This window comes from Miniopterus natalensis, chromosome 2 (genome assembly GCF_054644295.1).
Source record: "Miniopterus natalensis isolate mMinNat1 chromosome 2, mMinNat1.hap1, whole genome shotgun sequence".
Lineage (NCBI taxonomy): Eukaryota > Metazoa > Chordata > Mammalia > Chiroptera > Miniopteridae > Miniopterus > Miniopterus natalensis.
In genome coordinates, this window is record NC_142082.1 from 145,721,744 (window position 1) to 145,736,627 (window position 14,884).

At 42.0% G+C, this 14,884-nt stretch overlaps 1 protein-coding gene across 2 annotated transcripts in view; it reads right to left on the bottom strand.

Annotated features, from left to right (window-relative positions):
- Positions 1–14,884, bottom strand: part of ANO6 (anoctamin 6) — a 168,556-nt gene that overhangs the window by 23,815 nt on the left and 129,857 nt on the right. For both annotated transcript variants that reach the window (XM_087814708.1, XM_087814709.1), the window contains 5 exons: positions 11,171–11,313; positions 8,712–8,789; positions 3,816–4,041; positions 2,679–2,848; positions 2,417–2,514 (listed from right to left, as the gene is read on the bottom strand). In XM_087814708.1, coding sequence (XP_087670834.1) covers positions 2,417–2,514; positions 2,679–2,848; positions 3,816–4,041; positions 8,712–8,789; positions 11,171–11,313 — 715 coding nt within the window. The remainder of the gene's footprint in view (positions 1–2,416; positions 2,515–2,678; positions 2,849–3,815; positions 4,042–8,711; positions 8,790–11,170; positions 11,314–14,884) is intronic.

Here is a 14,884-nt window from a genome sequence, read left to right on the forward strand (position 1 = left end):
CGCCTTGACTATGAAGCCACACTTCACTGCTTACTATTTAATTTTGGTCAAGTTCAAATAAAGTGGGGTGTTAAAACCTACACTGCCCAGGGTTGCTGTCAGGATTGAATGATTTCAGTAAGGCAGGTAAGGCATTTGGCACACTTCCTAACGCCTCAGGACCCACTATGTGAGATTGCTTTTTGACCAATCCAGGTTAGCTGGCTCAGGCCAACTGTAAATACATCCTAAATTATTTAGGCTCTTGGTTCAGGGACGTGGTGCTGTCTGGGCCGGCGGATCTCACTCAGCACCTACAAGAGCACGGAATGCTCGCTGCTCCTACTGCTCCCCAGGCTCCAACCCAAGGCTCTGTAATCCGTCAAGTCTGGGAATCCTCAGCGTTACGGACATTCCAGGGGTCTTGTGAAGAAGGTGGCACCGGCGACCACACAGGCCCACCACCCCTCATGACCCCAAGCTCCAGATGGCTGGTTTCAATTGGTTTATGTTTTGCTCTGCCTCACACTTCCAGCCTCAGCCTCAGCCTCTTGCTGAAGCCTCTCCATGGCCCAGGGGAATAGGTCTCTTACTGTTGAGGCCCCAAACCCATCAGTTTGGATTCAGGTGGAAGCTTCTGTTCTGGCAGCCGCTTGCCTCTGGTACTGTCCTGCCTTCCCTCACCCATAACGGGTCACTGTCCTGCCTTCCCTCACCCATAACGGGTCACATCAGAAGTCTCTCCGAATAGCTCTCCTTCCTGAGCTGCACACGCTTAGCCTCTTGTTCCGTCTTCCTGAATGAACCACTCCTCTGTAGAAGGAAATCTTAGGTTGTAGTCAGTTCATCGTCATCCCTGGTCTTTTGGGTTTTCTGCTGGGTCATGGTTCTAGTGCAGGGACATCCATCTTGGCTGCACATGAGAATTGTTTAGAGAAGTTTTTAAAATACAGATGCCAGACACTTCTTTCCTTGGCCATGGCTGGGTGCCTCCTCTCTCTAGCAGGGGCCACCTAAGTAATTTTCTTAGGACTTGACCATGCATATTAGCAGAACAGCATCATAATAAGTTGCCCTTTACTAAGTCCTTGCTCGGTGTAGAGCACAGTGTGAAGTACTTTATACCTCATTTTCTCTTCATTATCATATTTAATCCACATACTACAGATAATCATTTGTATTTAGGACATTCTACAGAATTCCCACTCGCTAATTTTAAATACAAGCACCCTTTCCTATCTGAATCTGTTTCACTCCCGAGTTTATGTTCCTGAATTTTAAGAGCAAGCGTGGCCAGTGAGGGATACCTGTATTTAGGGCTCTCTTATTGCAGGTCTCTGGTTCACCCACCAACCAAATCATATAAAATACCCCTTCTCAAGATAACAGTTCACTTTTCTTGTAAGTAGTGCACACCCACTGTGGGAAGTATAGGAAACATATAGGGGAAGAAAATGACAGTCATCGTTATCTAAATTTCGACCAAAGGATGATGCTGTTGGTATTTTGGATATTTAACTAATTATTCTCCTTAACATTTTATCATAAAAATTTCTCCAGAGTAAGCTGCTTAATGCAGACATTGTAGTAGCCTTTTGTCAAGCATGTCCAGAATAAAATTCCCAGGACTGCCTCAAACACTGTGGCCGGGAAGGCCAAGGAGCTCGGAGCTTGCCGTCTGAGTCCAAAGAACAATTCTATTAACTTACTAATGTTAAAGATTTGAAGCATATGAGTCACTCAGTGCCTGCTAAACACCAGGTGCCCTTCTAGGTGCTGGAGAGACCCAGCGGGAACCTCGGGCACAGTATCAGATATGCGGCCGCGTTTACCCGGAGAGCTCTAGCCAAGGGCCCCGAGTCGGCTGGGGTGGAAGGTACGGCTACGGTGGAATCCATTTCACTATGTTCCTTTTGACACATTTAAATGGTGTGAACACAGCCACTGACTTATAAGGTGTTTCTCTGCTTTCCTACATACTATGGGTGTAGTTTTGGGTAGCAAGAGTAACTAATATATCTTTGGTATGTTAAAATTTTGTATGAAAAGAACTGGAAGGGCACTAGCACCTACACACAGAGAAGCAGCAGTGATGGGAGGAGCCAGAGTCGCTCTCTAACTTGGCTAACACTCAGCATCCCTAGTGTTCAAACAAGGGAAAGTGATTCAAAACACACTTCCTAAACATTTCAGGCAGAAGAAACAGCGGAAGGAAAAACTGCAGGTCCCTGTAACTTGCAGCCATGGGCTTGCTTGAAACGAAGGTGCAAACACACACGTTTATACAGAGGGTTGGACCATCTTGTCCAAAGACCTTTAATAAGCGCAGGGTCCACTCCACCTTAGAGGTGGGCACGCAGCTTTGTGGACGTGCAGGCAAACTACGTGGCTGTGTTACCCCCGTCCTATCTTCCAGATCACACAACTTGATACTCACGGAAGTAACACCTCTTGTATGTTATTCCAGATTGCTTTTCCTCCCATGATTATTGTCAATTGTGTTGTCAGTTCAAGGAGACAGCCGCCTGGGTCACACTGGGATATTAAAAAGAAAATCTCATTTAGATTTTAGATGGCTCTAGTGTGAAACAGTTATTTTAATTTTTCTGATTTTCTCTTTAGAATGAAAAACAATCTAAGAACGTACGATGAAGAAACTGTCTTAAAATTGTTGAGATGATACAATTCTACATTCATACCTCTTCATTTCTGTATTTTCCCAGCCAATACACTGGGTCTCCGGGATAACCGACAAATTTGCCCTTGAAGAATGCGATGTAGAAACATGAAGAGTAGTAGTTGACGAACTGGAATAAGAACATCTTCATGGTTAGGCTGTTCTCATAGTCGGTCTGGGTCCTTGGGAGTTCTGCAGTTAATGCAAAGAAAAGTTAAGTTTTAAAAATTGTGAACAGCTATGAGACCCTAATCAAAGACACTGATACAGGAGTTAAAATGTTTAAAAAATACAATTCATACGGTTTCCTCTTAAGCTGTTTTGATCTCCTTAATATAGCTACTGTGTTAATTCAAGTTTACACATTGTTATGAGAGCTTCTTCCCCATAAATACAATAATATTTACAACTGTTCCTTAAAATTTACAAAACCAATGTTATCAAATGGGCAAGGATGATATTCTCTTGTCTTTTTTTGAGTAGGTGTTGAAGAAAACAAACAAAACAGGGGACAACTTGCTAGAAGCATTTGGGGAAGACAAAACAGGTCATCTCCTAGTTTGGAAATTTAAATTGGGCTAATCATTCTCAGAACATGACCACTGAGCAGGCCACGCGGAGAGCCCAGACATATGCAGCGTGTGGGAAGCACTTAACTTTGGCCACAAAGCAGCTGCCTGGGATACGAGCCAGAGAGAAGAATCATTTATTACAGAAGCCGGAGCTGATGAGAATGGAGCTGTATTAATGTGAACAGAATGGGGGAAGACATGTAACAGCATGATTGCTTGTCCTCTCAGCAACAGAGGAGCGTATTCGCCACTGGGACCATGACCCTGTTTCACTTATTTGCAATGAAGAGACTATTTACTTTCAACAATAGGGTACATGATGTAATGTAATTGAAAATATTCTTCAGCACTGATCTGTTTATACAAAGCTTGGACATTATGATGATTGTCTTTGCTTTGTCCCTTTTACTAATGCAAAGCTGTAGATAATTCATGCCCCATACAGGCTAGAGAAAATATGTTTACACTTGAAATTTTCTAAGAATTGTAATGTACTGGAATTGAAAAGCTTAAAAGATACGAGTCTCCATCTCTACCAGGTTCTAAGAAATGTCCTAGAAATGATGTAAGCTGTGGTAAGGACTTACCAAAATTAGTAATCATGATTGCCACTTTCTCATAGATGGTGTTCAGAATCATGATGATGACGAAGCTGATGAGGGAAGCGGTGATGGACGTGGCCGTCTGTGGGGTCAGATACTTCTGGATCGGGTCTGTTCCATTCAAGTTCTTGGGAAGTTTTGCAGAAAATACAATGAACACTGAGAGTCTGTAGACAATGATCCCAATAACTGAAGCAATGATAAGTAGGATCTGAAAACACAGTAAACAAAGTAGCATGAGATTCACCAATAATCACATTCTCACACTAAAAAATTGGCCCCATGCTTTAAATGGACAAGGTGCACGGGTGAAGTGATGTTAAATCTCACAGAACTGCCACCAGAGAGGTGGAAATCAAGCACATTAAACGTCAAAGAAAGGAAAAGGAATGATGGAAATCACCAGAGTGTGTGTCCACTAAAAAAAGATGTCAAAAGAGGCTGTGTGTGGGGAGGGAGGGATTATGAGAACCTTGCGCTTTCTGTGCAATGTTTCTATAAACATAGTATTACTCTACAAAAAAAAGGTCTATCCCTGACCAATGCAGCTCAGGTCGTCCCACGCGCTGGAGGGTTGCTGGGGTGCAGGCTCGGTCCCCAGTGGGGGGCATGCAGGAAGCAACTGATCGATGGTCCACTTTTACATCGGTGTTTCTCTTTTTCTCTCCCTCTCCCCCTCCCTTCCCCTCTCTCTAAATATATATATGTGTGTGTGTGTGTGTGTACATATATATATTTTAAAGGTCTAATTAAAAAAGGAGAGAGAATATGTCTTCAGATGGGGTAAAAATGGAATAACTGGTAGCATGTTCTGGTATAAGGAAAGAGTCTTTGTGCCAGCAGGACCAGAGAAAACATCCCTCCTACAATTATGAAATTATTTAGGTTCTGAGTGTTCTTTGCTCCACTAAAGGGGTATGTGTCCTTCCAACAGAGCCTACCCGTGGTTCAGGGGTCAGCCGGTGCTGGCTTTTGTCTTAGTTACGGTACCAAGGGTGTTTCTGACCAGGACGTGTTCAGAGGCTGTGCAGATGCCCCAAGGGAACCACTGAAAATGGCAGCAGGTCTCTGCTTATGAAAGTGTCGCCCACTTTTCATGCTCATATTGTAAGATCTTAAACTGGCAGTTGCTCATAACCTGTGTTTGCACAAGATTCATTTCACTAACCCACTGCATTTTTGACGGCACAGACCCAGTGCCAGCAGAGGTGTGTGAAGCAATAGTTTGCACTTGGTTGATACGATTTCACTTCCTCACCAGGCGGGTTTTCTCTGCCACTGAATGTTGCACATTAAAGGGCCCGTTCTGAAAGTGATTTCCCTACATCTACCTCTTGGGCATGCTCCAGAGGCATGAACTCAATGTGTCTGATGGCTGGTGATGACTGCCCCGAGAGAGAAAAGCTACAAAGAATGTGTCTCAGGACTAAGCAAATCATGTCCTGTTCTTTTCAGTAACAGAGGGGGCTGGTTTTCACCTTGGAGAGCAGTCAAGGGAGTGGCTGGTTACAAGCACAGTCCTGGAGCCGACTCCTGCATGGGGATCCTGGCTCTGCCACTAGCTGTGGGGCCTTGTACAAATTATTTAACCCCTGGGGGTTTCAATTTCCTCACCCGTGTAATGGGGGGATTATAACAGCAACTAACTTAGAGGATTGTTGTGAGGACTCAGTGAGCTGCCGTCAGAAAAAACACGAAGAACGTTACGCCCAGGCACATGAAAAGTCCTGCATAAATATTAGCTATGATTATGACAACTAAAGTGTTAACAAGATGTTTTTCTTATTTTTTAAGCCATCGGTTTGCAGAGGAGGCATTATATTTCCTCCTTTAATCTCTCTCATTATCTACTTTCCTTCACAGTTGAGCCTTAACACTTGTGAAAGGAGCAACTTTTTTTTTTTTAATGTGTGGAGTATATGTGAAAATTAGCCAAGCTGAGAAATACGTATCAGAGAAGGTATATCAATTCTTTCTCTCTCAGCACAACACACAAAGACCATTTAAATGGTATGTATTTTAAATAATTATCTCCATAATCTGTGAAGTTATTAAGTAATTAGAATTGTTAAGATTCTTTAAATGCTTACTATTCACCTCCGCACAGTCTACCTTTAAGCCCTCGCGCAGCCCTGCGAGGCAGGTAGTATCAGATCTTTTATGGGTAAGGAAACAGAGCCACCCGGAGATTAAGTAATTTGCTCCACATTAAGCAACTAGTAAGTAAAAGAACTGAGATACTCCAGGACTCCAAAGACACACTAACCCCTACCTGGTGCTGCCTCCCACCTGGTTTCTGAAATGAATTCTAATTCATTCCAGAGCTTTTACAATGTTTCCAAACTTCCTCAGGGCACTGGGCAGGTTCAATATTTCTTCATAGGGGGCAGAGAAGCTTTGCATTCCCCTTCCACAAGTTCATGTATCTCTTCTCACTATAAGTTTAATATACTTTTCTTACAACTTTTAGCATATGCTCATCACAGAAAACTTGAAAGTACCCTGCAGTGAACAACTGTTGCTTTTGCTTCCCTGGGTCTGTTTCCAGTCTTAGAAAAGGACCCAGATTTTGCTTTTTGGGGAATATTTTCAGTCCCATGGTTTGGGCTAGATTGCCCTCCCGCCCCTGGACTCCAGAGGTAGATTCTGATTCATTTAAGACAAATCGGTGTCTCGTCCCACTGGCCTGAGCAACTGATTCAAGGACTGACAACCTAAAAGAGCCACTGAGAGGTGAGGAGATACCTCCTAGTGTCCATTGGAAAGAGGAGCTTCCTTAGAGGAAGCTGCTGACAGAGACCTTTCTGGGCTTCAGTGTGATGTGAGATCTGGAATCTGCAGCCATTCTGCAACCTTAAGGGAGAGTGCCCAGAACCACCGGCAGGAGACCACAGGACACAGAACGAAGACAACGAGACAGCCCTGACACCATCGGGGCTGCAGTGTCTATCCGGACCAGAGCCATACCTCAGACCTGCGATTTTCAGTTACAGGAGCCAGTAAATCCCACTCACCCCTACTTTGTTGTTGGAAACTGATTTTCTGTCACCTACTATTGAAAGGCTCCTAACTATAAAAGAAAAAACTAAAAAGTAAAGGAATATAAGAAAAAAATGTATCGACTATCTATCTATAGGCACAATTCCTTCAGAACTATGTAGTTTGTGTATTAAAAATCAATTTAATAATTGATTGTATCTTTTCCTTAAGCCTATCATAACCATAACATTTTTATATGTAATAAAATATTTTCATGGGCATAGCTTTTCACAGCTACACAATATTCCACTGTATAAAGAGCTGGAAGTAGAATATTTTGGCTGGTATGAATATATATATGTCTGTGACTAAATCTTTACCGACTTTACCATTTCGAAATGCTTTCTGATTTAAAGTTTTAAAAATCTGAATTAGTAGATTAAAGTACATGAATACTTTTGACTCCTGATACATACTGCCAAACTGCTTTCTAAGGCCAGAGCAGTATAAAATTCTAACAGCCTAGGTATGAAAATACTGATCATTGCATTTCTTTTATTTTTTTCCATCACCATTTATCCCCTCTATGCGTTCTTCCACCTTCACCCCTACCCCCATGACCACTGCATTTTATCTTCTCAAACACTCAGTCTTATCACTTGAGAGGTGAGAAACTATCTCATTTTAATGTGCACTAATCTAATTACTATTGGGGTTTCACATCTGCCATGATATTCTTTTCTGTTGTGAATGTGTACTCATGTTCTCTGCCTCCTAAGCTCCTGAGATCTTGGGTGTTAGAAGTGATCTGGACTTTTTATGTACTGACGTTATTAACCCTTTGCCCTATTTTTTAACAATAATAATTGTTATGAATAGTTTTGGTGTTTTGTTTAAACATAGGATGCTTTTGATGTACGAAAATCTTTAAGTATTTTACTCCAAAAGTTCTCCCACTGCTATTAAATTTAGAAAACGTCTTACATCTGGAGATCATATATTCGTCAATATTCATTTCTAGTTATTTTTGGTGTTACTTATTTTTAAGGTTTCTGGAATTTATTATAGTATGTTTCACGATATGATTTCAACCTTCAACTTTTCCCGCAATAGCTAACAAGTGTTCCACTACTATTTATTGAATAATTTTTACTTATCCCACTGATTTATAATGTCTCCCTTCTTGTATATTAAGTTATTATTATTATTATTTTAAACATGTCTTTATTTCAGAGTGACAAAGGGAGAGGGTAAGAGACAGAAACATCAATAATGAGAGGGTCATTGATCAGCTGCCTCCTGCACGCCCCCCACTGGGGATCGAGCCCGCAACCCGGGCATGTGCACTGACCGAGAATCAATCCAGGATCTCCTGGATCATAGATGGATGCTCACTCACTAAGCCTCAGCTATTAAATTGGCCAGGCTATTAAATTATTATTGATATCAGGGCCCATACTGGGCTTCATGTCCTATTCTCTAACCTGGCTATTCTTGAGCCAATAAAGTTCTCTTAATATTACTGATTATTATATTACAAATATGATTTTATTAGTAATAAACCAAAAATTTTTTTCCTAAGTTCCGATATTTTAAAAATACTGTCTTTTGATCTAGAATCATTTGTTAAGGCTTCTTTTACATCTTTCAGCAGTTTTTATGCCTTTTCTTTGATAGTTCCTATCGTCTTTTTGTTAGGACTTTTCTAGACATTTTATTTTAGTTGTTACTGCTGAAAAGCTTTAGAATTCTTTATGCCTCCCAGATGGTTTCTTCACCAGAAACTGGAAAATCCTGGGCCACTGATCTGATTTAAACACATGAGATTATACAGTCTCCAGCTCAGCTTTCAGCTTCCTTGACATTTAAAATTCGATATTAAATTCTGTGAAAGACTCTTACCCAGAATAAGACAGCACTCGCACAGAGGACGGCACGTATGCATTTCCCCCAGGTAGTAAAGGGAACACGCTCTTCTTCCTGATTAAAAAAAAGAGGTTTAGACAATCAAGGGATTACTCCAATGAAATGACTTTTCTCCTGATGTGTCACTAAATCCTAGGTTGAATTGAATTTTTCTAAAAATTCATTTTCAAACATAGCCTCCTTACTCATAATTGCATGTTTTTTGGTTAACAGTTTCAAAGACTCATACAACAAATGTGCAGTTTTAATATTTTAATATTAATATTTTAGTATTTTTTGAAAATGCAAGTGTGAGTAATTTACCTGCCATAACCTGAGCTCGGGAGTTGGGAATGTGACAATGGCAAGTTGTGAAGCTGCATTTCTGAGCTTGCCTTAGATGTTAGGAGTGAAGCAATGGGAAAGAGCACAGAGCCTGTGCAAGACAAAACATTTCACAGATGTTTGCAAATACCAGGTATCCAGTATGTGTTTCTTGGTTGAGCTTAACACATTAATTTGTCATAACTGAATTTGTAAAGTTTTTGCTTTATACTTTATACAAATATATTTAAAACTTTAAGAGAAGAAATCAATACTTCTCAAGATTTACCTGGATAGTAAGAGCAGCTATCGCATAATAATAGCTGCAAATACTTTTGTGTTATTTAGTCTGTACCAGGTACTCTTTGAAGCAGGTTCTATACATTAAGTCAATGAATCTTTACTACAATCACATAAAGAAGCTATATTTGTTCCCATTTTATAACTGAGGAAACAATGGCACAGAGAAGTTAAATAATTTGTCCAGAATCACTCAGCCACCATTAAGTTGTTGTGCTCAAATTTGAACTCAGGCACCCTCCCTCTCAAGTCTTAACCACCATGTGCTTCTCTCTAAACCAAGATGTATTAGGAACAAAAATAAAATGAGATAGACAAAGAAAAAAACCAAAACAACTTTCACCTTTAATTTTTTTAACAAGCAATGTTTCAGTGGAAATTTAAACCTATTAGTTGGCAATTTTAAATGTAGAATTGGCAGGTTTAAATCACCAAATTGTTTTTTCTTTGGCATTTTCCTTATGTTGCCGATACAAGTTTTTGTTTTACATTCCTCAAAACATGTTATGAACATACAAGTCTATCTAAGTTTCAGCTTTCATTTCCAAATGCAGTCTTTCAACAACCCTTGTTTTGCCCTGTTTTCCACAGTCAACAGCAGGAACTATTCATAATGGGGATTATTTGCAGCTTGTTACACTGCAAAAGACAAATGTCACCTACTCTTGATAACCGAACCTCATTTTTTCCCTCACTTATAAAATGAGGAGTTGAACTGTCCCCTCCAGTCCCTTTTAGTGCTGACATTCTGTAAATCTGTGATTCAATTTATAAAATCTAGAGTTGAGGACATTTCAGATGCTGTTGGTAAAAGCATTTTTTCCCTGAGAGTTATTCATACTCAGAAGCTACTGTCCTGAAGCTGATGACTCTAAGTACAATGGGCTCTAAATTTTCTGTGTTGATGGAAAGAAGCAACAATGCAGATGATTCAAAAATCATCTTTCGCTGGCTTTGGAATACTTAGAGAGAGAGATATAGGTTGATGTGTGTGTTTTTTATTAATTAGCAGCAGTAGCAGCAGCAAACTTACCTTACCAATTACATAAAATGCCTCCCACAGTGACTGAACACCGTTGGACCTCAAATGTTTCCGTTTTCATCCCTCCCCCCTTTACTTCGTGCACATCCCAACCAGAAGGGGGAGCAGTGACTGAGGCTTTCGTGCAAGGCAAAGGGGCAGCTAAGTCTAGGACGAAAGGGCGGAAACAATGAAGGGCGTGCGAAAAACTGAGAATCAACTGTAAAAACCTATGCATCTTCCTCACACAGTATGTCACAGAGTCTATTTTTGTGTGTTTTTTACTGGTATTAGGAAAGAAAGAACACAAAACCAATGCATTTTTTTCTTATATAGCAGGTCCTCAAACAACATCATTTCGTTCAATGGCATTTCGTTATAACATTGATGAGAAAATGTAGGAATTTAACTTGTTTATCGCAATTAGCCTATAGTAAAACTGGTTTCATTATATGTCATTTTGCTTAAAGTTGCAGAACTTACTGATGGCATCAAGTGAGGACTTACTGTACATTTATGTCAGTTTAACTTTTCCATTTTTACTGTTACTATGAAAGAAGGGACATTTATCTCCCATGTCCACGTTTTAAGCATAGCTTCTCCACCTTGGGTGCACATTAGAATTACCAGAGGAGCTTTTTACCAGGCGTCCCAGAATACATACCAGGCCACCAAGTACCATTAGAGTATGTAGTGACGGGACCCAGGCATCAATACTTTCTAAGGTCTCCAGGTGATCCTACTGCGCAGCCACGGTTGGGAACCCCTGCAATAAACAGTCTAAAATGCATCCGAGTGGCGTGTTCCTTACCTGAGTAATCTCATTGATCACCACGTGAGTACATCGTGCCTCATATTCGGGCCGGGGCTGTTCTTCCTGCTGTAACTCAACAGTGTCCCATTCATACTCAAGTTCCGCCTGGCGCCGCTTCCAAAACTCCAAAAACAAGGTAACTAACAAAGACAGAGAACAGGATCATGTGGGTCTTCAATGATGATTGATGTTTTAGAAATCTGTACTAAATAATATTAATTACCCATAACACTTGTGTATAGTCAACAGAATCTAATTTATAGGTGATATTTATATTTAAAAGAGCAATAAACAAATTAAAGCTCTTGTGAAAACAGACTATAGCTTATGGAAAAGGCAATGAAGTGCTGGTAAGAAGGCAGTGAGTGTGTCTAATGCTGAAGCATGGGTTACAGGCACTTCATTGCCAACTAACCACCACAAATACCTAGTGTAGTTCAAAGCAGTTCATGGTCATCCTTCAGGCTGCTCTTGCCCATGTCCCTCTCCCTCGCTTCCTCCCCAGGGGCCTGGGTGGGGGGATACTTTAGTAGTTCCCAAATCTCTATTTACCTCCACCCAAGCCACCCCAAATTAACATAATATTCTTAAATATGGAACACTGATATTTTTCTCTACCTTGTTAAAAATATAAAGTAATTTTTAGAAATCTTTATTACATTTTAAGATTTGTAACTTAAAAGAGTACTAAATAAAGATAGCATTAAATGTTAATTGAAAATGTAGTTTCAGGGTAAATCCTCTAGACCGCTCTTCCAGACTAATGCCACTAAGCCCTTCCTGTACAGAGATCCTGGAGTTACCACTATTCCATCCATAAATGTTTTTTGAGTTTCTACTATGTGCTGAGAAGAGAAAAAAGGCAATCTCTACTACAAGGGCTCCTAGGTGTACAGGGATTACAGTGAAGTACTAGTTACTGTAGACTAGCAGGTCCTTGACAAAGGTAAACTCAGGTTGCTCTGGGCACATAGTGCCAGAATATGTAACCATGGCTCTCTGAGAGGAGGGGACACTACATGAGTCTTGAGATGACTTAGACTGATCAGGTTAAGGCAATTTTCCCCCAGGGAGCTGTGCATGCAAAGGCAAGACGAAGACAGCCAGGTACTTTCCAGAAACTGCAGAGAGTCTGGAAGTGAGACAATGTGATGAGCATGGTGGGGCAGCCAGGTGGAGCGATCGCAGGACTTTGTGCTCTGCAAAATGGGGGCAATAGAACCTACCCACAGGCTGCTGTGAACTTACTGACAATATCTGTAAAGGCCCTCCAAACCCTCCGAGGTCACTGCTATTGCTATCCCCATTGTAGACACCAAGAAACAGAAGCAAAGACAGGTCCAACTACTTGCCTGGGATTAGTGTTGGAGTCAGGAATCAAACCCAGGCACTCCTGGCTCTGGAGCCCAAGCTCTGCCCCTCAGCTCTCCTGCTCCATAACCCACCTTCCTTTGGCTCTGTACCATGGAGCCCACTCTTTGCTTGGGTGCCATCAGGGCTTGCTTTTCCAGTTTCTGATTCTGGCTCTCCTCTGGGCACACTGCTAGTAACTGTCCTGTTCCCACACGGGGCCTCTGTGGGTACATCACTCTCAGTAGCCAATGCTGTGGCAACTGGAATGTCTATAAGGGAACAGAGGTGGCAGCCCAGTTTTTTGCTGTGGGTGCTATTGTTAATAGAGGCACAGAGCTCAGCTAGTAGAGGAGACCACTTCTTGTCTCCTACTTGGTTGGGGAGCTGGAAGGGAGCTAGTTTTCCTTACAAAGCTTTGAAACCACGGGCAGGAGTTACGTAAGGCCTCCTAGCCTCTTTAGTAGGAATGATGCATCCCCTTCCCCTGCCACCAAGTTGTAGTGTACCTTGTAATCCACTGTCCCCATCAGGGAGCACAGGCAATGGCCTAATGGTCAACCGAATTCCATCTCCTTGCGCAACAACACTTACAACGAATGAGTTAACACTGGAGGGTGAAATCCTCAAAGCCCTGGGGTATTATTTCCTGACACTCTCAGGTTACTCAAATGCCCCAAATCCTGTGAGTGAATAACTTGTGAGAGAAACTGAGCTGGCTCACCTGTCAGACCCCTGAGAGCAGGACTGATTAGACTTCTCCTGCTCTCAGGAAGGGCCTCCTTCTCCTGTGTGCCTGTCTCTCCCTCCTGAGCTTCTGTACTTGGACTTAGTACCTAATTCCCAGACTGAAAGAACCTGGTCCTTGTTTATGGGTAAGAAAGCTCCCTGGTAAGAACCTTCGAAAACAGGCCTCTGTGTGAAAATGGAAGTGTAGTGTCCATATCTCTATAACTCAGCTGCCTTGCCATCTCATCTACCTAAGGTCAAAGCCAAGGCAAGGGGCCCACACTGTTGAGTGTTCAGTATGGAGACTGATGCCTCCACCACAGAAAAACTGCCCAGCCATTTGTGTCCTTGTCTCAAACCAGGAGGAAATGAGTGTCAACGTGATGAAAGTCTTCAGGGCACTAGGTAACTCTGTGGAACAAGTTGTCACTGGCTGATCCCACCCAATCCATGCTGCCCTCACGTGGCAGAGACTCCCCAAAGAGACCCCCAGTGGGGAAATAAGTCACTCATGAGCCAGCCCTCCCTGGGCTTCATCTGAAGCAGCACAGTATATGCCACCCACTTACTAAAGTCCCCTGGGCTCACATCTCCTTGATAAACACTCATGCACCCCCATCAAGTAGAAGGCCCCTACTTTTCAGATTACTTGAGAATTCTCCTTCCAGGAGAATACACTCTCCAGTTGAAGTCCTTTCAACTGTGGCTCCCATCTAACTGTAAAATCCGTCCAGCGGCAGGCCACGTTCTCTCAAAAAGGGCACACTCTATTCCCTCTGCTGACCTCAACTTCTGTGCTTCAAAACAGGTAGCGCTCAGGATCCCGACTTATATTTGCTTCTATATTTATTGTTTATCTTGCCCACTAGAATCCCACCCTCACGAGGGCAGGAATCTTGTTTCTTTCATCCTGAAGCATTAGCACACAGCAGGCACTGAATGAATATTAGTGAATGAATGAGCTGCAGGAAGCTAATCCAGAGACTGGAGGACTCCCACCATCTGGGACCCCTGAAGGATGGAACCATCTACTCCAATGGCTCCTCTGTGCATGGCCACCCACTCCCCACCACTCTCTGCTATATACCAGTCCACTTGGGCCCTCAGTTCACCTATACCCAGCAACAGGTCTGGGAAAGCTGAGATGGAGGACAATGTGACAGTTCATTGGTGAGGTCATGGTGGCTCCAGCCTCTTGACCGCTGGGAGGATTTCAGAGCAGAAGACTTAAGGGATCATCATGTGTTCTCACCACTCGAAGCACTATGACCACCCAGCAGCGCAAACTCTGGACTTTCTAAGGAAAGAAGCTACAGGTGGGAAGATAATGTCTGCCCCATTATGGCCTCTTTATGAGCCCAGCCTACTGGAAAAAGTCCTCTAAAAATCCTAATCTTCCTTGTGTTACTGTCATTCCTCTAAATTTTGCAATTTTAATCTATTAGATGTTTTTGATATTCTTTTTCAAAAATGGAGAAAATCTCCAATTTCCTTCTCTGCAGCTTACTTTCATGAATGTGTATCTTTAAGCATATCTATTTTTAAAGAAAACTGTGATTGAGGCAGGTGTAAATGAAATGAACCTACTTTATCTCCTAAGGCTGGTACAATGAGGCTGGAAGCCTGGTGCTT